Source organism: Macaca nemestrina, chromosome 20, assembly GCF_043159975.1.
Source record: "Macaca nemestrina isolate mMacNem1 chromosome 20, mMacNem.hap1, whole genome shotgun sequence".
NCBI lineage: Eukaryota > Metazoa > Chordata > Mammalia > Primates > Cercopithecidae > Macaca > Macaca nemestrina.
In genome coordinates, this window is record NC_092144.1 from 64261794 (window position 1) to 64286046 (window position 24253).

The window sequence follows — 24253 nt, forward strand, 5'->3', positions numbered from 1 at the left end:
TGGGAAGGGAACCCGGGAGTCTGACCCGCAGCCCTTGTTCCCTGCACCAGAGCTGAGCCTTGGAGCTGCAGGGAAAGAGCCTGACCGTCCTGAACCACAGCCCTGCTCCCCTCCCCTGCCCCAGGTCACCGTCACTGCTGCAGGTGGGACAGGACAAGCCCCTGTGGAATCAGGTCTGGGAGGTTTCCCTGGGAGGCCTCCTCTCCCAGGAGGCCACAGCTGGGAGTCAGAGCTGAAAGGAACGTTCCCACCCGCAGGCTTCTTTCTTTTTTTTTTTTTTTTTTTTTTTGAGACGGAGTCTCGCTGTGCTCCCAGGCTGGAGTGCAGTGGCGCGATCTCAGCTCCCTGCAAGCTCCGCCTCCCGGGTTCACGCCATTCTCCCGCCTCAGCCTCCCAAGTAGCTGGGACTACAGGCGCCCGCCACCACGCCCGGCTAGTTTTTTGTATTTTTAGTAGAGACGGGGTTTCACCGTGTTAGCCAGGATAGTCTCGATCTCCTGACCTTGTGATCTACCCGCCTCGGCCTCCCAAAGTGCTGGGATTACAGGCTTGAGCCACCGTGCCCGGCCCCGCAGGCTTCTTTCCTTTACACCTGGAGAAACTGAGGCCCAGGCAGCGGAGGGGCCTGTCCACGTCACCATCTCCAGAGGCGCCTGAACCTAGGACAGAACCCACCTCTGCCTCCCCAGGACCCCGCCCACCCTCCTCTCAGAGCCCCCACTCACCACTCTGGGGGCTTGACCCTGAGGGGTTGAGGGGCTGGTGTTCAAGGCCTCCTGGATCAGGACCGAGAGGTGAGAGCTGGGGCTGCCCTGCTCCCCTATATCAGCCTGGCTCCTCCCCCAAGCTGGGCACCAACACCTCCCTCTGCCTTGAACCCCACCCTCCTCACCAGCCCAGCCTCAGAGTCCCTGGGACACAAGCCTGTCCTAGAGGGGAGGGTAATAGGATCCTTCGGGAGACTCAGACTGCCCTGGGGGAGGCCGCACTCCCCAAGAGGCCTCAGTGACTCACCAGGGGTGGAGCGTGGCCCTGTGGGTGTGGGGCTGGAGCCCCCTGAGGGTCCTGCAAGGAGCACAGGAGGTGGGTGAGGGGCTGGGGCCGTCCATGGAGTGCACCCTTCCACTCCCACTCTCCTCATCCGCCCAGTGGATCCCCGGGAACCATTCCTCTGCCCACCTGGTACCTTCTGCATGCCAGGCAAGGAGAACGGGTGGCCATGCCTAGGAGAAGCTCTGTTGGCCTCTCCCCTCTGAGGGCTGCGTCCCCTCTGGCTAAGCCTCCCTCACAGCCTCCCTCACTCCATCCCAGCTGAGATCTCCTGGAGGCTGGGCCGGAACTGAGCCTTTGAGCTCAGAGAGGACAGGGTCAGGGCCCTCACCTGAGACCATGAGCTCCAGGGGGTCACTGGGGAGAGACAGCAGGTGGGGGCTGTAGCTGTCTGAGCCGTAGCACCTGTAGGTCCCCCCATGGGCTGACGTCACAGGACCCATGGGGAATTCAGCCTGGTACTTATGAGCTCGGTACTTTGATCTCAGACGCAGCGGGGGATGGGCTGCCCCCTCCTTGGTCAGAAGGAAAGTGTGGAACTGTCGCCATGACTGACACAGCAGGGTCACGTTCTCTCCTGAGGCCACCGTGGGGCCCGGCTGCACCGAGAGGGAGACCGTGTCATAGACCTGTCCTGGAGAGAAGAAGGATGGGTGAGGGGCTGCCCCACCTTGTTCTGAGCTGACACCTCCCCAGGCCTCTCCCTAGGACACTTAGTTTCTCTGTCTTTGTTTTCTCTGAGTCTCCCCCTCCCCACCCATCCCCTGTCTCTGTCTCTTCCTCCCTTGGGACCCCCGCCCCTCATCCCAGCCATCACCACCTTGGCTCCCCCAGCAGGGCCTGTGCAGAGCCTGGGTCCCTGACTGAACCCGCTGGGCTCCTCACTTGAGATCAGGATGTCCAGGGGGTCACTGGGGGCCGACCACTCGGAGGAGAGGTTGTGTGCACCGTAGCATCTGTACTGGCCCCCGTGGGAGCCCCTCACAGGGCCCAGGGTGAAGTTGGCCTGGGAGAGCCCAGCCTGGTGCTGCTGACCAGGGCGCTGGAGGAAGTCACGTTCCCCCTCCTTGTACAGAGCGAAACTGTCGTAGCCGACGTTAGAGCCACACTGCAGGGTCAGGGTCTCTCCAGGGGCCACGACAGGGCTCTGCAGGGTCAGGAGGGAGGGCTTCCTAGACACGCCTGGAGGAAAGAGGAGCCGGGACTCAGAGGGCTGCTTCCTCCCACGCCCCTTCCTTCTCCCGTCCTGGCCCTGCAGGTCTCACTGTCTCTCACTCTGAGTCTCTGACCCCAGGGCCTCCTTCTCACCAAGGGCTGCCTTGGAGTCATTTCCGAGGAGTGGGGTATCCCTAGCCCTGGCCCCTGTGCCTGATCCTTCCTCCTCTCCCTGAGAGCCGGGACCTCACAGCAAACACACCGGTGCCTTCCGGAGTTCTCCCCTTCCAGGTGAGGGTGGCCGAGGCCGCCTCCTCCCATGTCAGAGCCTCCCCATGGGGTCTCCCTCACGCCTGCAGCCCGTCCATCCACACATCACTCTGGGTCCTTTCCAGAGTCAGTCACCAGCCAGACTCCCCACAGCCTGTCAGCTGCCCCGAAAGTGGATTAGAGAAGGCCGTGGTCCCTCACCTGAGGCTAGAATCTCCAGGGGGTCACTGGGGTGGGACCACACCTGGGGGGTGTTCCTATAATAGTAATAGCATCTGAACGTCCACCTGTGGCTGGGGGTCACGGGGCCCACGGGGAACAGGGCCTGGAACTGCCCACTGTGGAGCTGCTGTGAGTCCAGGGTCCGGGGGAGCCTGTGTTCTCCTTCCTCAATCAGAACAAAATGGTGATATCCCTTCGGTGAGCCACATTGGAGGGTCACGTTCCCTCCTGAGGCCACCACAGGGCTGGGCAGGGCTGAGAGCGTGGGTTTGTTGTAGAATCCTAGGAGAGAAGGAGGCACCGTGTTTAATGGGCTCCCACCTCCTGCAGCATCCCCAGGGCTGGGCTGTGAGAGGGAGATGCCCCTGAGCGCCGACCCCCTTCCTGAGGACAGAGCCTGGGGCTGGGACCCCTGAGTGTCCTCTCACCTGTCACCACCAGCTCCAGGGGGTCACTGCGCTCTGACCAGCCTTCAGGGCTGAGATAGTAACAGTGAAATCTCCCTGCATGGTGCTCTGTCATGGATGGGATGGAGAATCTGGCCTTGTTCTTGGGCTCCAGTGGTTTCTGTGTGTTCCAGGGTGCTGTGCTTCCCTCTTTATCCAGACGGTACTCCTGGGCCTCCAGGGTCCCCCGACACCAGATGGTCACGGGGCTCCCCCAGATGATCACAGAGCCTGGCTCAGCCCAGAGGGCGGGTTTGCGGAGGGGCCCTGGAAGGAAATCAGAGGCTGCATCCCAAGATGTCCCTCAGCCCTCAGATCCCAGCTCCCAGTCCCAGGACCCCCGTCATCGCCATCAGTCACCCAGAACTGCGGTCTCCTCCCCCAGCTGCCCATGTGTGGCCCCTGTCCCCAGTGAGGAGGAGGGACCTGGGACAGCTAGGGACAGACTCACCTGCCTGCACGTGGGTCCTGGTGTCCAGACTCAGCCCTGGAAGAGAGTTCCCTGTGAGATTTGCCCCTGAAGCCTGAGCAGACCCTCCTCACCCTGGTGCCTCCCGAGCTTTTGAGGTCTCCTGATGGACCAGGGCTTGTGTGTGGGGTGGGGTCCCTTCAAGACTCGGATCTCCCCCTCCCCATCTTGAAATCTCACCGAGGCAGAGCAGGGCTGTGAGGGTGGGGGTCATGGCGTCTCCTCCCAGTGGCCCGGCTCTGCAGATGGATGAACCCTCGGTGCTGGCAGGACAGAGACACACACAGGGTGTGGCCGCTCGCTCGGAGGCTGGGTCCTTCTTGTCATGGGATTGTCTCATCCTCAGCCCACAGGAAGGGGAACTGCCCTCCCCCGGAGCCTGGCTCTCATTTCCCCAGGGCTGAGGTGGGGGCAGGCACCAGGCTCTCTGCAGACATTTCAGACAGAAATGGGGTCTCCTTGTCCCTGGGCCACTGTCTGCCTGATTTATCTTTATCTCACTGAGGGCCGGGACACAGCAGCAAATAGACCCGGTGACTTCCCCAGTCAGCCCCTTTCAGGCGAGGGCGACCGTGGGCTCCTCTTCCCTCTCAGAGCCTCCCCATGGGGTCTGCCTCCCTCCTCCAGCCCGTCCATCGGCTCAGCATCGCGGGGTCCTTACCATGGCAGTCGTCTCTCCAGCCCTGGAGATGCTTCAGGGAAGATGCAGGTCCATGCTGCAGGCAGACCCAGGTCAGCAGAGACGCACCTGACACCGGGCTGTGCAGCCCAGGCTGAGCTGCGTGTGGCAGTGAGCACAGAGGAGAAATGCAGGGTCTACCGTGGTGGGTCACGCCTGGAATCCCAGCACTTCAGGAGGCTGAGGCGGGTGATGGCTTGAGGCCAGGAGCTTCAGACAGTCCTGGACAACATACTGTGATCCTGTCTCTACAGAAAAGAAAAAAGTGAGCTGGGCATGGAGGCTCATGCCTGTGGTCCCTGCTACTCGGGAGGCTGAGGTGGGAGGATCACTTGGGTCTGGGAGGCGGAGGGTGCAGGGAGCTGTGATCACCCCTCGGCAATCCAGCCTGGGCGACAGAGCAAGATCCTGTCTGAAAAGGAGAAATGCAGGGAATATAGAGAATAAAACACATATATATATATATATATATAAAAATATACATCCATATATAACATATATATACACACATATATATACTATATATTATATATATATACACACACACACACAGTCCTTGGAGTGTGTGTTTCCTTCTTACCAAACAGTCCCTGTCTTGTACTTCCCCTTTTTCCCTTGTTGCAGCATCACCCACACCCCCGGGAATGAGGCTCTGAGTCGGTCCTGCCTCCTCAGTGCCCCTTGCGTCCTTGGTCGTCCTTCGGCGCCTCCGTCCATGTTCAGGATTTTCAGAACAGTTTGTTAGGTCTGTAATCTGCTTCCGGGGGAGGGGAGCTGATTTTTATTTAATTCCTGATTATCATCCACGGTTTATGTGACCTTGGACATTAATGTCACTTCCGAGCCTGTTGTCATGAACCCCACTCATCACAGTGGCTGTGGGGTCAGTGGTGCCCAGGACATGGGAGGCTCAGCCATGGTGGATTTCCAGACCAGTTCAGACCGGAGGGTGGGACGGGAGAGGATCCTGGTGTTGGGTTCCACAGTCGAGGAGGATGATTGACACCCCCAATCAAGAGCCGACATCGGCTCCAAATACCAAGAAATGCTCCTTGTGATATGTCTGAAATATGCAGATCACCACAGCCACAGGCACAGAAAGAGAAAGAAAGTTCCTCACTTTGAGATGCGTGCCCTGCAATGAACACAGTTCAAAGCTGAGTGGCCACGGGTGTCTGGGACCACCCAGGGTCACTAGGGAGGAGGAGGTTCCCACCTCCGTGTGGGACAGAAGAGGAACCCCGGGTCCTCCCAGGCAGGGAGGGGTCAGGGCTCTGGGTGGGGCTGGAAGCTGTGGCTCCCCCTCCCCTGTGTGTGTGGACAGGCGCTGGGGGGTCTCTGCTCACTCACTGGAGTCCACGCTCAGCTCTCAGCCCCTCCCCTGTGTGTGAGAAACAGATTCAGTCCACGGTGCTCAGATGTGGGCGTCTGCCCCACAGGTGAGTGTAAGGCTGGCGTTGGTCCCATCCCTGCCGGGCACAGTCTTGAGCTGACGCTAAGTTTGGGAGAGTGGGGCAGGAGCAGCGGCAACAATCCCCTTCATCAGGCTGATGCCTGGACAGCCGTGGGAGAAACCTTTATGAAAGGCCAGGTGCGTGGGAGGAGAGCCGCCCCACAGGAATGACAACCATATGAGGAAAGTTGTCGAAATGCATTAAGTAGATATTGTGAAGCTGAAAAACTATATTAAATTAACACCATTAAAAAGGAATTTATGTCTGGGCGTGGTAGCTCATGCCTGTAATGCCAGCACTTTGGGAGGCAGATGCGGGCAGATCACTCGAGGCTAGGAGTTCGAGACCAGCCTGGTTAACATGGTGAAACCCCAACTCTAATAAAAATACAAAAAATTATGTAGGTGTGGTGGTGAGTGCCTGTAATCCCAGCTATTCAGGAGGCTGAGGCAGGAGAATCTCTTGAACCTGGGAGGTGGAGGCTGCAGTGTGCTGAGATCACGCCAAAGCACTTCAGCTGGGACAAGAGTGAAACTGTCGGCCGGGCACGGTGCTCATACCGTGCTCACACCTGTAATCCCAGCACTTTGGGAGGCTGAGGCGGGTGGATCACAAGGTCAGGAGATAGAGACCATCCTGGCTAACACAGTGAAACCCCGTCTCTACTAAAAATACAAAAATTAGCCGGGCGTCGTGGCGGGTGCCTGTAGTACCAGCTACTTGGGAGACTGAGGCAGGAGAATGGTGTGAACCCGGAGGCAGAGCTTACAGTGAGCCGAGATTGCACCACTGCACTCTAGCCTGGGCGACAGAGCGAGACTCCGAGACTCGTCTCAAAAAGAAAAAAAGCGAAACTATGTCTCAAAAAAAAAAAAAAGCGAAACTGTGTCTCAAAAAAAAAAAAAAACCCAAAGTAATTTACTAGCCGTATATATCTACTATGCAAACATAACAAAATCAAAAACATAATTTAATCCAGGACAAGACAGCTGAAATAGTAAATATATACATTAGGATAAAATGTTCATTAAATTTTCCATACTGTATCATGGAAAGAACAGAAATTGAACAATAGAAAAGATTAATATATACAGGAAGTTGAATGAGAAGAAAGAACGTGTCTGTCACGGTTTCAGAAAGAAGGAAGAAGGATGTTAGTTCACGATATGCATGAAGAGCTAATGGTTGAAATTTTTATAGAACTGAAGAGAAAACATCAGTTGATAACTAAATTTAATATCTCCATCATGGTAAAGTGAAAAACATGAGGCATCAATTTAAAATAATCCTAAAACTACCAGAGAAAATGTAAATGACCCTTGAATGAATGACAAGCTCATCGGGACTGGAGTTCAAAAAAGCAAACAGCAGCCCCAGAAGAGACAGGAGAAACAACCACAAGGGCTTAATTGTGAGGACAGAGTTCTGTGCTGGGCCTAGTTATTACTATTATAAGTATTATTTATTATTATTTATTATTAGTTTTTGAGATGGAATTTCACTCTTGTTGTCCAGCCTGGAGTGCAATGGCGCGATCTTGGCTCACTGCAACCTGGCCTCGTTATTATTAAAGGACTAAGTTTCAGAGTCAGCTGTGAATAAATCCTAAAACACAAGGAGATTCGGGACATTTGTGAATCGTCAGGTCAGGCGGTGGTCTTATGAGGAATAAGAAGGGCGTTTTCAGTGTCCTTTTATCAGGTACCACGATAATAACAGAGAAAGAGAGAGATTGAGACAGACAGAGAGAGATGGAGAGACAGAGAAAGAGAGAGAGATATTGAGACAGAGAGAGGGAGAGGGAGACAGAGAGAGAGAGAGAGAGACAGAGCGAGGCATCGCTGGAGCTGCAAGGCTGCAGATATGTTTGCATCTGGGCTCTTTCTGAAAGCCATACTAATGATGTAAATCAGGGAGTGGAATAATGAACCCCAAATGGAGAAGATGAGATGCTACTGTGAATAAAATAAATCAACAGTACATTCGAAAAACTAGTAAGCATAGATCTATCTGTAATCTGTGTATATACAAGTATATACATTTCTACTAAGAATCTGAAAGAGCAAGGAAATGGATTCGCGTCTCTGGAGCCTCCAGAAAGGAATGCAGCCACGTCATGGCCTTGATTTTGTCCTAAAAGACCTGTTCAGAATTCTGATATTCAGAACTGTGAGATAACGAGTTTGTGTTGCTGAAGCTGCTCAATATGTAGTAATTTGTTATGGCAGCAATAGCAAACCAATACTAACACAAACAGCCTCTGAAAAGAAAAATAGTTGATAGTTCATACTTTTAAATCAACAATCTGTGAAGAAGAGAAAGTTATACACTTTCACTCAGCCAACCACATGTCCTTAAAATTTACAAAGCTTCAACTGAGACACAATGGAGGATTTGAAGAAATACTGATCAGACTTTGATAGATTAAGTGAACAAAATATTTGTGAAAGTTGAATGGCACGAATGTTCAATCTGATGCTTATATATGATGTTTCAATTGTTTATGTATTATGTAAGTTTGTATAGAAACATTTCTGGAATATACATATAACAACAAAGTGGGAAAGTGTATTTCTTTATATATTTATTTTTGAAACAAGGTCTCTCTCTGTTGCTCCATCTGAAATACAATGGCAGTATCCCAGCTCACTGCAGCCTCGACCTCCCCAGGCCTAGGTGGATCTCCCACAACCATCTCCTGAGTAGCTGGGACTACAGGATCATGCCACCTTGCCCAGCTAAATTTTTTTAATATGTATTTTTTGTAGAGACGTGGTTTCGCTGTTGCCCCGGCTGGTCTCAAACTCCTGGGCTCACGGGATCTGGCCACCTTGGCCTTCCAAAGTGTTGGGATTACTGGTGTGAGCCACCGTGTGAGGCCAGGAATACTTACTTATGAAAACATATTGATCAAAAGTATCTATCTTTTTGTTTTTTTTGAAACGAAGTCTTGCTCTGTCGCCAGGCTGGAGCACAGTGCCGCGATCTCGGCTCACTGCAATCTCTGCCTTCTGGGTTCAAGCGATTCTCCTGCCTCAGCCTCCTGAGTAGCTAGGATTACAGGCGCCCGCCACCACATCCAGATAATTTTTTTGTATTTTTAGTAGAGACAGGGTTTCACCATGTTGGCCCGGATGGTCTCGATCTCCCGACTTCATGATCCGCCCACCTTAGCTTCCCAAAGTGGTGGGATTACAGGTGTAAGCCATGTGCCCGGCCATATCTATCATTTTTAGACAACAAAGTAAGCATCCAAACTGTTACTACAGGTAACGTTTCCTGATTAGAAGTTCCATTAAATTAGCAGCCAACAATAAGAAGACATTTGGAGAAAAAGCAATACTTTGGAAACAAATAGCATTCTAAATATTGATGGGTTTTGGCTGGGTGTGGTGGCTCATGCCTGTAATCCCAGCACTTTGGGAGGCTGAGGCAGGTGGATCATTTGAGGTCAGGACTTTGAGACCAGCCTGGCCAACATGGTGAAACTCTGTCTCTACTGAAAATGCAAAAATTATTTGAGTATGGTGGCACACACCTGTATTTTCAATGACTCGGGAGGCTGAGACAGGAGATTCACTTGAACCCGGGAAGTGGAAGTTGCAGTGAGCTGAGATCATGCCACTGCACTCTAGCCTAGGCAAGAAAGACTCCACCACAAAAACAAAAACAAAAACAAATATTCATGAGTTATAGAATCACACAACATTAAACTGATAGAACATTAACAAAAAAAGTCAATGAAATTATAACATATGAACATCTGCAGGATGTAAAGTAAGAGACTGAGAGAGAGAGCACAACAATTACCAAACCAAGTTGGAAAGAAGCACCACTTCCAGTCCTACAGACATAAAAGGACTAGTGAACCAAAACTAGAAATCTATGCTAAGATGTTCTACAACTTACATTTAATAGAAAATATCTTGAAGTATACAAACTACCAAAATTTACTCAAGAACAAATATATAGTGTAACATTTCCTATTTTTATTAAAGAAATTCAACTGGCTGGGTGCAGTGGCTCACACCTTTAATTCTAGCACTTTGGGAGGCTGAGGCGGGCAGATCACCTGAGGTCAGGAATTCAAGACCACTCTGGCTAACATGGTGAAATCCCACCTCTACTAAAAATAGAAAAATTACCCAGGCGAAGTGGCGCATGCCTGTAATCCCAGCTACTCGAGACGGTGAGGCAAAAGAACCATTTGAACCCGGGAGGCGGAGGCTGCAGTGAGCCGAGATCACACCACTGAATTCTAGCCTAGGTGACAGAGGGAGACTCCATCAAAAAAAGAAAAAAAAAAAAAAGATATTCAACCTACACTCAGAAATCTTTCCATAGGGAAATCTGGCCCGAATGGGTACACTGTTGATTTCTACCAAATATTTGAGAAAGTAATAATAACATGGAAAATCTAGAGGAAATGAACAAATTCCTAGACACACATAACCTACCATGATTGAACCGGGAAGAAATCTGAAGAGACCAATAACAAGTAATGAGATGGAAGCTGTAATGAAAAGTCTCCCAGTAAAGAAAAGCCTGGGACCTGATGGCTTCACTGCTGAATTCTACAAAACATTTATAGAATAAATAAAATCAATGCTACTCAAACCATTCTGAATAATAGAGGAGGGAATACTTCCAAACTCATTCTACAAGGCCATATCACCCTAATACTAAAAGTACACAAAGGCACATCAAAACAAGAAAACTACAGGCAAGATCTCTGATGAATATGGATGCAAAAATCCTCAACAAAATACTAGCAAACCAAATTCAACAATATATGAGAAACATCATTCAACATGATCAGGTGGGATTTAATCCCTGGGATGCAAGGATCATTCAACATATGCAAATCAATTAATGTAATACATCATAACAACAGAATGAAGGATAAAAACCATATGATCCTTTCAATTGATGCTGAAAAAGCACTTAGTAAATTTCAACATCCCTTACGATAAAAACCCTTAAAAAACTGGGGATAGTTGAAACATACCTCAACATAATAAAAGCCATATATGACAGACCCACAGCTAGTATTTTGCAGAATGGGGAAAAACTGAAAGCCTTTCTTCTTAGATCTGGAACGTGACAAAGATGCCCACTGTCACCACTGTTACTCAACATAGCACTGGAAGTCCTAGCTAGAGCAATCAGACAAGAGAAAGATATAAGGGGCATTCAAATTGGGAAGGAAGAAATCAAATTATCATTGTTTGCAGATGGTATGATCTTATCTTTGGAAATATCTAAAGACTTCACAAGAAAACTATTAGAACTGATAAACAAATTCAGTCAGGTTGCAGGATACAAAATCAAAATTTAGAAATCAGAAGCATTTCTAGCCAAGCACAGTGGCTCACGCCTGTAATCCCAGCACTTTGGGAGGCTGAGGCAGGTGGATCACGAGGTCAGGAGGTCAAGACCAGCCTGGCCAAGATGGTGAAACCCCGTCTCTACTAAAAATATAAAAATTAGCCAGGCACAGTGGTGGGCGCCTGTAATCCCAGCTACTTGGGAGGCTGAGGCAGGAGAATCACTTGAACACAGGGGGCAGAGGTTGCAGTGAGCCAAGATCGTGCCACTACACTCCAGCCTGGGTAACAGAGCGAGACTCCATCAAAAAAAAAGAAATCAGAAGTATTTCTTTTTTTTTTTTTTTGAGACGGAGTCTCACTCTGTCGCCCAGGCTGGAGTGCAGTGGCCGGATCTCAGCTCACTGCAAGCTCCACCTCCCGGGTTTATGCCATTCTCCTGTCTCAGCCTCCCGAGTAGCTGGGACTACAGGCACCCGCCACCTCGCCCGGCTAGTTTTTTGTATTTTTTAGTAGAGACGGGGTTTCACCGTGTTAGCCAGGATGGTCTCGATCTCCTGACCTCGTGATCCGCCCGTCTCGGCCTCCCAAAGTGCTGGGATTACAGGCTTGAGCCACCGCTCCCGGCGAAATCAGAAGTATTTCTATATATCAACAGTCAACAACCTGAAAAAGAATAAAAGCTCATCTCATTTACAATATCTAGACGTAAAATTAAATACCTAGGAAATGACTTAACCAAAGAAGTAAAAGATCACTATAATGAAAACTATAAAACATTGATGAAAGAAATTGAAGATGACACCACAAAATGGAAAAATATTCCATGTTCATGGATTGGAAGAACCAATATTGTTAGAATGTCCAGAGTACCCAAAGCAATCTACAGATTAAATGCAATGCATATCAAATACCAATGACATTCTTCCCACAAATAGAAAAAACAATCCTAAAATGTATGAATCACAAAAGACCCAGAATAATCAAAGCTATCCTAAGCAAAAATAATAAAACTGGAGGCATAACATTACCTGATTTCAAATTATACTACAGAGCTATAGTAACCAAAACAGCATGGTAGTAGCATAAAAGCAGACACATATGTCAATGGAATGGAACAGAGACCCCAGACACAAATCCATACACCAACAGTATATGGATTTCAACAAAGGTGCCAAGAGTATACACTGGCAAAAGACAGTCTCTTCAATAAATGGTGCTGGGAAAACTCAATATTCATACTCAGAAAAAGGAAACCAGACACCCATCTCTTGCCACATACAAAAATCAAATCAAAGTAGATTCAAGACTTAAATCTAAGACCTCAAATTGTGAAATGACTACAAGAAAACTGGGAGAAATCTCCGGGATGTTGGTCTGGGCAAAATTTTTTTGAGCAATACCCCAGAAGTACAGGTAACCAAAGCAAAAACGGACAAATGGGGTCAAATCAAGTTAAGAAGCTGCAGAGCAAAGATACAATTAACAAACATTCCCACGGAATGGGAGAAAATATTTGCAAACCCCCATCTGACAAGGAATCCCTAATAACTAGAAGAAATAAGGAGCTCAAAAGACTCTATATGAAGAAATCTAGTATTTCAATCAAAAAATGGGCAAATATTTGAATAACCATTTCTCAAAAGAAACAGATGGCAAAGAGGCATATGAAAAGATGCTCAACATCACTGATCATTAGAGAAACGCAAATCAAAACTACAATGATACTAACTCATTCCAGTTAAAATGACTTATATCCAAAAGACAGGCAATAACAAATACTGGCGAGAATGTGGACAATAGGGAACCCTTGTATACAGTTGGTGGGAATCTAGATTAATACAACCAGTATGGAGAAGTTTGGAGGTTCCTCAAAAAACTAAAGCTAGAGGTACCGTATGAGCCAGTAATCCCACTGCTGGGCATATACCCAAAAGAAAGAAAATCAGTCTATCAAAGAGATATCTGCACTCCTATGTTGCCCAAGCTGGAGCACAGTGGTGCGATTTTGGCTCACTGCAACCTTCGCCTCCCGGGTTCAAGTGATTCTTCTGCCTCAGCCTCCTGGGTAGCTAGGATTACAGGCGCCTGCCAACACGCCTGGCTAATTTTTGTATTTTTAGTAGAGATGAGGTTTTGCCACGTTGACCATGACAATCTCGAACTCCTGGCCTCAAGTGATCCCCCCGCCTCAGCCTCCCAAACTGCTGGGATTTCAGGCATGGGGCACCGTGCCCGGCCAATATATTTATTTCTATTTACTATGCTAGGAGTTCTAATATGAGAAGAGAACAAAAACATATTTCAATGTGTAACGGCCCCTAATGATTCAGCTTTGATGGTAAATATAAATCCATCTGCACATGGCAGTCTTACCTGCGCGTCTTGTCTCGTCCTTGTCTTATTGGGATGTGAGTGATACTGGATTCAGATCCTGTCCTCTTCCAGCATGACTGCATCTTTATTTACCTAATCACATCTCTAAGGACCCTGTTTCTGCATGAGTTCACACTCACAGGTAAGGGGGTTAAGGTGCCAACATGTCCTTTTGGGGTTACAATGCAACCCATGACACCCATCATGGTTGTGTCCACTGTGGAGCCTCCATCAGTGCCCAGTGAGTGATCTATGCTGCCCATAATTCTCCCTACCGGCTGTTCTACTGTGATAAAGAAAATAAAAAGAACAGGATACAGTTGGCCGGGGGCGGTGGCGCACTCCTGTAATCTCAGCACTTTGGGAGGCCGAGGAGGGTGGAGCACTTGAGACCGGCCTGGCCAACATGGTGAAACCTTCTCTCTCCTCAGAAACAACAACAACAACAAATTAGCCGGGCATCCTGGCACACGCCTGTAATCCCAGCTACTCTGGAAGTCGAGGCAGGAGAATCACTTGAATCCGGGAAGCAGAGGTTGCAGCGGAAGAAAGAAAAGGGCAAAGGGGCTTGAGGGCCGGATGCTGGGGGAGCTGCGCGGAGCAGGCGCCGCCGCCATGTTGGGTCTGAAGCAAGGGAGGAGACGGCGTGCGGGGGCGGCGTGCTGAGGCGGCGTGTGGAGCGGGCGCCGCCGCCATGTTGGGTCTGAAGCGAAGGAGGAGCGGGCGTGCGCAGAGGACGTGAGGAGCGGGCGGCAGCGGCGTGGGGTCTGCTTTTCTGCCAGCGGCCAGGAGCGGGGGCACCCTTAACATCAGCAAGCATCAGCCTCAGTCCAAGGTGGAGATCCACTACCAGGGCATCCTCTACACCATGACACCGAACAGTCCCCCGCAGCCCTCGCCAAAGTTCGGTCCTTGGGCCAGAAGACAGACCGCCAGATGGTCCAGTACCGCCACAAGATGGAGTCTCTGAATCCATTGTATTCCGTGGGAGAGACATGAAAGACCTCACTGTTTGCCAGCCACCAAAACCACGGTGTTCTTTGCGTCAGGACCCAGCTATCGTGCAGTTCTCACTAGGCTCATCGACTTCTTCATTCCAGTCTGTGGGTTCTTACGGGCCTTTCGGCATGATGCCCATATCCAGCCAGTTCAGTCCACGTTCCTTAGTGGGGCAGCATTTGGTGCTGTTGGTGTTGCTGGAAGCTCTTTGACCTCCTTTGGAATAGAAATATCAAACAGTGGTACCTTGCCCCAAAGTAGTGCGGTTGGTTCTTTCTTTACACAGGATACAAGATCTCTAAAAACACAATTATCTCAGGGTCGTTCAAGCGCTCAGTTCGACCCTTTGAGAAAAAGCCCAACCATGGAACAAGCAGTGCAGACCGCCTGGGCCTGCTTACCTGCTCCAGCACCTGTTGGGAGGAGGAGTCCTGTGTCAACCAGGCCTGTGCCATCCACCAGCCAAAAAGCAATAGAGAATCAGGAGCACAGGTGAGCTGAAGCACACAACGTTCCAAGGCCAGAAAATGAGCAACTCAGAAATGATAACAAGAGACAAGTAGCTCCAGATGCTCCTTCAGTGCCAAGAAGAGGGCGTGGGGGTCGTCGGGGTGACAGGGGAAGATTTGGTATTCGGCGAGATGGGCCAATGAAACTTGAGAAAGACTTTGACTTTGAAAGTCCAAATGCACAATTCAACAAGGAAGAGATTGGCAGAGAGTTTCATAATAAATTAAAAGAAGATAAACTTGAGAAATGGGAGAAGCCTGGAAATGGTGAAGATAAAGGAGACTCAGGAGTTGATACCCAGAACAGTGACGGATATGCTGATGAAGAAGATCCACCTGAATGTAATTGCTATTATGACCAAACTAAATCCTTCTTTGATAATATTTCTTGTGATGACAATAGAGAACAGAGACCAACCTGGACTGAAGGAAGATTAAATGCTGAAACATTTGGAATCCCACTTTGTCCAAACCGTGGCCGTGGAGGATACAGAGGCAGAGGAGGTCTTGGTGTCTGTGGTGGCAGAGGGCGTGGTGGTGGCAGAGGTGGTACCTTGACCATGGTGGATTCAGAGCAGGTTCTGGGGACCGAGAGTTTGCAGATTTTGAATATAGGAAAAACACAGCTTTTGGCCCCTAAAAGATCTGAATTGATGGTACTGCTTTCTGAAAGAAAGACAACAAAGCTCCTGCATAGTCTACAGACAAATCTCTGAAAATAGGTGAATGTCTAGCTCTTAGTGGTCCCAGAAATTGATTTCAGTCTTTGAGAAGAATGAAGAAGTGAATTCCCTGTACATTTGCCACCATCACTGGGTTTTTGTTTTTTGTTTTTTGTTTGTTTTTCCGTTTAATTTCAGAGATAAAATGCAGTCAGGTTTTGGGGGAGGAAGGCTTATCTTAAGACGTGAGAATCAACTATATTTGTAATAGCAGAAGGTTAAGTAATTTCTTCTGTAGAGTTAAACTAAAGCAGTAATTCAGTGGGACTTATAAGTATTGTTTCATCACCGAAACTTTTGTTTTGTTTTTTTTAAATCACTGAATTGTATGTGGTAATTGCAGGTTGTCTGCAGATAGGGCCGTGATACTGTGTTCTGAGCTAAGGAGGGTGTCTGTGTGTATCTTTCTTCTCCTTTCTTTTGGGGATCTTGTCATGGGAAGTAACTTATTTCGTCAATTATTAGGGTGCTGGATGGTAGAGAATTTTGTCAGTCAACTATGTACACACGGTAAATACTGTTTCTTAGGCAAACGTAACTTTTTTATATAGTTGTAAAATTCCTTTATATTCCATTGCCAATGAAACATTAAAAACTTTGTAAAGCTGTATAAAAAGCAACTATTTTTTTTTAAAAATAAACATTTTAAAGTTAGCAAAAAAAAAAAAAAAGAAGAAAAGGGAAAGGGCAAAGTGATCACTTTTGGCATAGGGTAACCCTTATTTTCTTCCCTGGTGGTAATTTTCCACCAGGCAGATAATCTAACTCCAAATCACCTAAAAGTGCAGGCCCAGAATGTGCTTATCTCCCCAGTGGGTCACCTGGAAGGGTGAGGATGGGGGCTATTGATGACACGCTCCGTTCCTTTCCCAGCCCACGTGTTCTACCTCTGAAAAGACATAGCATTTTCATTTGCAGAGCCCATTATAGAAAAATAAATAAGAACAAAAATATTAGAAGAAAAAGACGTAGCATCATTTAGTGTTCATTCACATGAATATGTATATTGTCTACAGCTATCTATATCCCTGTTTTATATCTATGTCTATTACACCATCAGAGAGCACCTAAAGTGCAGAGTCTCATGAACAAACCGTTTCTTGCATCTACTGTAAGAGGCCATTCTGATGCTCTGTCAGTCCCAGCAGCACCCAACCACTACATGGCATGCATCGTATCTCAGGTCATCCCCAGGATATCACGTGGCCCTGTTCTCATTGCCTCACTGATTTCATGTGAGTGTAGGTCCCTCGATCTGAGATTAAGTCATGAGATGCTCCATTTAACAGGTGGGAGACTCCGCTTCCTGGGGGAGAGCCGCAATGAGCTCAGAGGAACCCGTCTCAGTGCCAGGATCCATCCCGGTCAGGAGGATTTGCTGCCCCCTCCTGGTTGAATACACGTCATGTCGTCAAGCGGCCAGCAGATGACTCGTTGGTCCACTCAAAGGCGAACACTCTGTTGGTCACAGGTGAGACTGTCAGCGACAGTGGTGGCTACTTGGTCCTTGGTGAGAGGGAGTCGCTGGTGTTGGTTCCATGCATGTCCTTTTTTTCTTTGATTCCTTTTTTTACAATTTTTTTGGAGACGAAATTTCACTCTGTCGCCCAGGCTGGAGTGCAGTGGCGCGATCTTGGCTCCCTACAACCTCTGTCCCTGATTCTCCTACGTCAGCCTCCTGAGTAGCTGGGATTACAGGCACCTTCCACCACACCTGGCTAATTTTTGTATTTTCAGTAGGGACGGGATTTCGCCCATATTGGCCAGGCTGGTCTTGAACTCCGGACCTCAGGTACTCCGCCCACCTTGGCCTCCCAAAGTGCTGGGATTACAGGCGTGAGTCACTGCGCCTGGCAGCATGTCCTTTTTTTATTGCTCCATGGCTGTGACACTCATGGGCCCTCCAGCATGCACTGGGACTGCTGAAACAGAGCCGGCTGAAGCTCACTGCATTAACCAAGTCATCAGCGGATCCTTAGGTCCCCTAACCCCAGCTGTGGGTGCTCCTGCTTGCTTCTCAGGAGAGGCTCCTGGTCAAGAGCAGACGTTTCTCCTGTCCTCCTCCAGCCTCAGTCTCCGGCAGTTTCTGTGTGCCTGGGCCTCGAGGGTGGGGCTGTCTCCATGTTTCTGTCCCCGCTCCTCATGGCAGCTGCATTCTACTGAGTAGATTTGTTTGGTGGGGAGGGGTTTTCTGTCCCTATTCCAAATGTGCATATCTCTAATGATATTTGTCTAGGATCACGGTCCAGGATTGTTCTCTACACTCCTCCTATGGTAGAGGGATTTTATGATCCACTTTCTTCCAGCCACAATGAGTCATTACCTGGGATCTGAGGTGGGCAGAATTATCTGAGCCTTTTCCAATGGCTTATGTCTTTTCCTCCATGTGAGAGAAGCACCTGTGTGGGAAATGAGATTTCAGGCCATGCACAGTGGAAGCTCTTTCTGTCTGATCACCAATGTGGGGTCTCCATCTTGCTCCCAGTCAGTCTTGTGAATGCTCAGTTGAGACCCATGGGAAAGAACTTGCGGGTGAGTGTACAGTGCCCCTCTATCTTAGGTCCCCAGGTGTGTCTCGATCTCTAGGGAAGCAGAAAACATTGACTCCCCGCATTCACTGTTAGCTGAAGTCCCCCCTCAGTGTGTACAGCAGCCTCCCACCCTTATGAGTTCTGTCTCCGTGGAACCAGTCATGATGCTCCCCCCTCCTTGGCATTCAGGTTACTCAGCTGCTCCTAGAGCTCAGGTGTCTGATGGTCTCAGGAGAAGCTTCCACGATGGAGCTGAACTGAGTTTTCCTCTCTGTTAGGGCTGTGGCGAAACTCTCCAGCTTCCCAAACCCTGGGCAGAGACCTGGATATAGATTAAGTATTTGTTTATTTACTTATGGGATAGAATTCACACCATTTTAAGGTGAGAAATCAGTGTTTTTTGGCGCAATCACCACCTCTATCTAATTCCAGATCATTTCCATGACCCGAGAAAGCCCCCGAGTCGTCATCCAAATTGTCCTCATCCCTCAGCTTAAGAATCAGGAACACACCTTCTGTTTCTATGGATTTGCATACTCTGGATATTTCATATAAATGGAATCATATAAAGTGTGTCTTGTTTTGTGTCATTTTTCACAATAGGTAAATAGAGAAAACAACCCCAGTGTTTAGCAATTGGTGGATGCATAATCAAAATGTGAACTATCAAGGCGGGCTCCCGCCTGTAATCCCAGCACTTTGGGAGGCTGAGGCAGTTGAATTGCAAGACAAAACACGTCCCTTCCGCCTATGAGCCTGTAAAACTAAAAGCAAGTTAGTTACTTTCTAGATACAATAGGGGTACGGGTATTGGGTAAATACAGCTGTTCCAAATGGAAGAATTTGGCCAAAACAAAGGCCAAACAAAAACAGGGTATGTGGTAGCCCCAAATCTAGCAGGACAGTCCAATCTTAAAGCTCCAAAATGATCTCCTTTGACTCCATGTCTCACATCTGGGTCATGCTGCTGCAGGAGGTGGGTTCCCATGGTCTTGGGCATCCAGGATCCCTAAAATCCCCATGTCTCCATCTGACTGTCCCTTAGACATGGCTCTATGATTTAGTGTTTTGCAGGGCATGCTCCTCCCGTAACAAGTGCAGTGGGTCACTCAGGACTGAGCACTCACAGGCAGAGCCATCGACAGAGAGCTGCAGCATCTTCAGGTCCCATCACCAGCCCCAAGACCCAGAGGGAAGCTGGCCTGAATGCCCCACTGTGTCTCTGCACCCCAGTGAGCCAGTGTCCAGGGGCCTCCCCTTCCTGGTTAGAAGGCACAGGTCAAATGAGCTTCCAGAGTTGCAGAACAAGGTCACATTCTCTCCAAGCTTACTCACTGGGGGCACAGCTGGGCTGAGAGGGAAGGTTTCTTGTCGACATCTGGAGAGAAAAGAGTTTTTGACTGCAGAGCACAAGACATGCTTACACTGTGCACAGGGCGGGAACAAAGTATTTTTTTTCTTTGTACTGAGGAGTACTCTGCATGTCTGCTGGCATCTATCTTCATCTCTGTTTTATCTGTAGGATCCTGACTGATTGTGTGTGTGTGTGTGTGTGTGTGTTGTAAGTGTGTCTGCCTGACTGGCTGCCAGTCATAGGCTTTGTTTTCCTTGACTGGCTTTCTTTCTGCCCGTGTCTCTGTGCCTTACTGAGGAAGAAGTGTGTGAGGAAGTGTGTGAAGTTTGTTAATCGTGTGTGAAGAAGATGCTTATGTGTCCCTAGCAGCCGTATAAGATTTGGGCTTCTTCTGGAACATGAAACTGTTGACTTTGAGTTCCTCAGAAAACAGTGCTGGCCTTGCACTTCCTATCCTGAAACTCGAAGTCTTATTTCCTACCCTCATGCATGGAAAAGTGCTAGAATCTCCATAGGATCTGCAAGACCTCTATAGAATCTCCAGGGGACCTCCACAGGACCTCCACAGAATCTCAATAGGGCCTCCATGGGACCTCCATAGGATTTTAATAGGACCTCCATAGGTTCTCCATAGGACCCCCACAGGACCTCCATAGAATCTCCATGGGACCTCTACAGGACCTCCATAGAATCTCCATAAGACCTCCATGGAACCTCCATAGGTTCTCCATAGGATCTCCACAGGACCTCCACAGAATCTCAATAGGACCTCCATGTGACCTCCATAGGATCTCCATAGGACTTTCATAGGACCTCCATAGTTTCTCCATAGGACCTCCACAGGACCTCCATAGAATCTCAGTAGGACCTCCACGGGACCTCCATAGGATCTCCATAAGACATCCACAGGACCTCCATAGGTTCTCCACAGGGCCTCCATAGGACCTCCACAGGACCTCCATGGGATCTTCATAGGATATCCATAGGTTCTTCATAAGATCTCCATAGAGTTGTTGTCACATGATCTGCCACTGCAGGGACCAACCAGCATCCCCTACACCCTGAAATGCTGGAAAGGACCGCTTGGTGATAGTGGTTATGGATTTCCTACAGGAGGATGTGTGAAACCACGTTCCTGGGCAACTCTGCAGAGTTCCAATCTCAATTCAAATCCTCCAGGGGCCAGGCTGGAGTGGGTGTCTGGTGTGTCGCTGTGCCTCATTGCACAGAATGGGGGCTTCTGCAGTGTTAATGGGAAACCTTCCCAGAGATAGAGGCAGGGATTGGAGTTATGCTGCCACAATCCATGAAATATTAACTGAGGAAACTGGCTAAGCTTGGACTGTAGTGTTGGACAGGAGACAATGATAAGAAGCGCTCTGGGATAGAATGGTGTGGATTTGTTCATCGTGTGTGAAGAGGAAGATGCTGAGGAAATGAAAGCTCTTCCATTCTGTGACTTGGTTGACAAGAGGAACCAACAGGGCCATCACAGGAGCAATAACCCCATCGGGGAAGGAGATGGAAGGAGGTGTGTTTAAGACACTTAACTGAGTCAGAGAGAGAAGCAGAACCTTCCAGTACCTGGAAAGTGTGGTTTGTTTCTCCCAAACTTCCTCTTTCTGACTTCTTTATTTCTCTACGTGGCAGCACCTTCTCTTCATTTCTCCATCAAAACCTCCGAGCTGTTTAGAGTTCCTCATATATTCTGATGATCAAACCCTTGTTAGAGGAATAGGTAACGAATGTTTCTCCCTGCTTCTGTAGGTCATGACACTGTTGGTTGTTTCCTGAGCTCTGCAGAAGCTTTTTAGTTTGATAAACCCATTTGTCTATTTTTGCTTTTGTTTCCTATGCTTTTAAGGTTTTATTGATAGAATGTTTGCTTGAAGCGTTTCCTCTGTGTTTTCTTCTATAGTTTCATAGTTTCAGGTCTTACTTCAGGTTTCATTCCATCTGGAGTAGATTTTGTATATCGTGAGAGATAGAGGTTGAGTTTTGTTTTTCTGCATGTGGATATCCAGTTATGCCAGAAGCATTTATTGAATAGACTGTCCTTTCCCCAGTATATGTTCTTGGCATGTTTTTGATAATTAGTTGGCTGTAATTTCTGGATTTATTTCTAGGTTCTTTGCTCTATTCCATTGTCAGTGTGTTTGTTTTTAAGCCAGTGCCTTGCTGTTTTGGTTGCTGTAGCTTTGTAGTGTATTTTGAAGTCAGGTAGTGTGATGTCTCCAACTTTGTTCTTTGTTTCTCTAAATTATGTTGGCTATTTTGGGTATTTTATGGCTCTATATGAATTGTAGAATTTTTAAATATTTCGGTGAAGAATGACACTGGGATGTTGACAGGAATTACAATGAATCTGTAGATTGCTCTGGGTACTATGGTCCTTTTAATAAATATTTATTATTTGAATGTATGAACAGGAGGTATCTTTCCAGTTTTTTCCTGTCCTCTTTAATTTTTTTTTTTTATCAGAGATTCATAATTTTGTTTGTAGAGGTTTTTACCTTGTCGGTTAAATTTATTAGTAGGTCTTTCAATGTTTGTGGCTGTTATAAATGGGATTTAATTCCTGAATTCTTTTTCAGCCAATTCTGTTCTTCAGGGTCAAGCATCGTGTAAGTTCCCATTTAGGAATGGAATCTGGAATGAGCAGCAGCTGCACACAAATGCCTTTCTCTGATTTCCACTTCAGAGGAGTCCAGGAGGTGACAAGGCACATGGAGCATTGTCACATTTGGAACCCAGTCCTGTGTGATCCCTAAAACACCACCTGATTGGGTGGAACCTCATCTCTGGAATAACCAAGCTGTGTGTGATCCCCGTAAACCACCACCTGATTGGGTTGAAACTCATCTCTGAAATAACCCCAAGGCCATGTTGGTGTCCTCCGTCCCAGTTCAGGTGGTTTCAACATAATGAGATCAGAAAGTTATATGGCCACTTAAAAATGTCAATTGCATGTTATGTAGTACTGCGCAAGGGGTTTCCTCTTCCCGTTCTTACCTGGGTAGTGGCTCATTGTCTGACTGGACTCAGGTGAGGCTCATCAGGCAGGTTGGGGTCATGTTGTGAATGAAACACAAAGTTAACCTGTGAGATCATTGGTCTGACAGATCAAGAGCCACCTTGTTTACCATTTAGTGGCCAGGGCAGCCTGTGGTTTTCACCACCATACTGCAATCTCAGCTCCCTAAATGGCCTGACAAATAAAGATAGATAGGTAAGAAAACAGAGATATGCCATTCCCTGGTTAAATCTCTAAGACAAAAATTAACAGATGCTCTCAAGGATGTGGAGAGAAGAAACCTTTGTACCTTGGTGGGAACGTAAGTTGGTGCAGTCAATATGGAAACAGTATGGAGGTTCCTCAAGAAACTGAAAGTAGAACAACCACACCATCCAGTAATGGCACAGTTGGGTATATTTCCAAAAGAAAGAAAATCAGTATAGCAAAGAGGCATCTGTATCACCATGTTTATTGCTGCAGTATTCACAATAACCAAGATATGGAATCAACCTATGTCCATCAATGAATGAATGGATAAGGAACATGTGGTCTATATACACCATGAAATAATATTCAGCCAAAAAAAGAAGGAAATTGTACCATGTTCAGCAACACAGATGAATCTGGAGGACTTTATGTTCGGTGACATAAGCCAGGCCCAGAAAGAGGAACATTGCATGTTCTCACTCACGCGGGAGCTACAAAATTGGGCCTCGTGATGGCAGAGAGTAGAATGGTGGTCAACAGAGGCTGGCAAGGGAGTGTGGAGGAGGGAGATGGAGAGAGGTTGGTGGATGGGTGCATAAATACAAGTGGAGAGGAGGAGTAAGTTCCAGGGCCTGAAAGCTCAGTAGGATGACCATAGTCAGCAACAAATTATTGTATATTCCGCATGAGCTAGAAGTGAAGATTTGAAATGCTCTCAACACAGAAATTATAAATGTTGGCCAGGCACAGTGGCTCATGCCTGTAATCCCAGCACCTTGGGAGGCCTAGGTGGGCGGATCACCTAAGGTCAGTATTTCCAGACCAGCCTGGGCAACATGGTGAAACCCCATCTCCAATAAAAATACAAGAATTAGCCAGGCGTTTTGGTGCACGCCTGTAATCCTAGCTACGCGGGAGGCTGAGCGAGGAGAACTGCTTGAACCTGGGAGACATAGGTTGTATTGAGCCAAGATCGCGCCCCTGCACTCCAGCCTGGGCAACAGTGAAAGACTTGGTCTGAAAAAAACAAATATGTGTATATAAATGTTTGGGGTGATGGATGTCCTGGGAACCTTTATTGGATCATTACACATTGCATGCATGAATCAGATTACCACATGCTCCCAAGAAATATGTATGATTATTCTCTATCAAATTAAAAATGTGCTATTTACCAATAATTTGAAGTGGATTGTAGGTCACCAAATGAAAGTCAGCATTCCAGTGCCTGTGTCCAGCGGCCCTTGTGGTTTCCATGTTGAACAGATCCTTCCAGTATTTCCTGATGTGTAACCACTATTTTGGATTACATAGAGTTATCTACTTCCTTTATTTATGGGGTCTATTTTGAGTTTGCCTCCCTATAAAATAAATGTTGCCTCCTTTTGAGCTTCATGTGCTGAAATAGCCGTGCATGGCTTTTTATACTCTTGTGTCTTTACTCAACCTCATGATCGATGGTTGGTT

General features: G+C 47.9%; 2 protein-coding genes and 1 pseudogene across 2 annotated transcripts in view; 1 reads left to right on the top strand and 2 right to left on the bottom strand.

The window, feature by feature from the left end:
* LOC105466496 (leukocyte immunoglobulin-like receptor subfamily B member 3) overlaps window positions 1–24253 on the bottom strand; it is a 33701-nt gene that overhangs the window by 3448 nt on the left and 6000 nt on the right. The window contains 1 exon segment of the mRNA XM_071087799.1: window positions 1015–1065. Coding sequence (XP_070943900.1) covers window positions 1015–1065 — 51 coding nt within the window.
* LOC105496994 (leukocyte immunoglobulin-like receptor subfamily A member 6) lies at window positions 1082–3937 on the bottom strand. The gene is made up of 6 exons (XM_011767650.3): window positions 3793–3937; window positions 3595–3630; window positions 3126–3410; window positions 2677–2979; window positions 1936–2232; window positions 1082–1684 (listed from the first exon to the last, which is right to left on the bottom strand). The coding sequence occupies exons 1-6, from the start codon at window positions 3824–3826 to the stop codon at window positions 1275–1277; spliced, it is 1365 nt and encodes a 454-aa protein (XP_011765952.2). The 5' UTR covers window positions 3827–3937; the 3' UTR covers window positions 1082–1274.
* LOC105497320 (protein LSM14 homolog A pseudogene) lies at window positions 14233–16284 on the top strand (annotated as a pseudogene).

Bases quoted from the DNA above. Each gene is read 5' to 3' on its own strand.
- LOC105496994 (XM_011767650.3), bottom strand. From the start codon at position 3,826: ATGACCCCCACCCTCACAGCCCTGCTCTGCCTCG. The intron at 3,411-3,594 runs GTGAGTCTGTCC...ATTTCCTTCCAG, and splicing joins CAGGACCCACGTGCAGGCAG to GGCCCCTCCGCAAACCCGCC. The intron at 1,685-1,935 runs GTGAGGAGCCCA...TCTTCTCTCCAG, and splicing joins CCTGGACATCCTGATCTCAA to GACAGGTCTATGACACGGTC.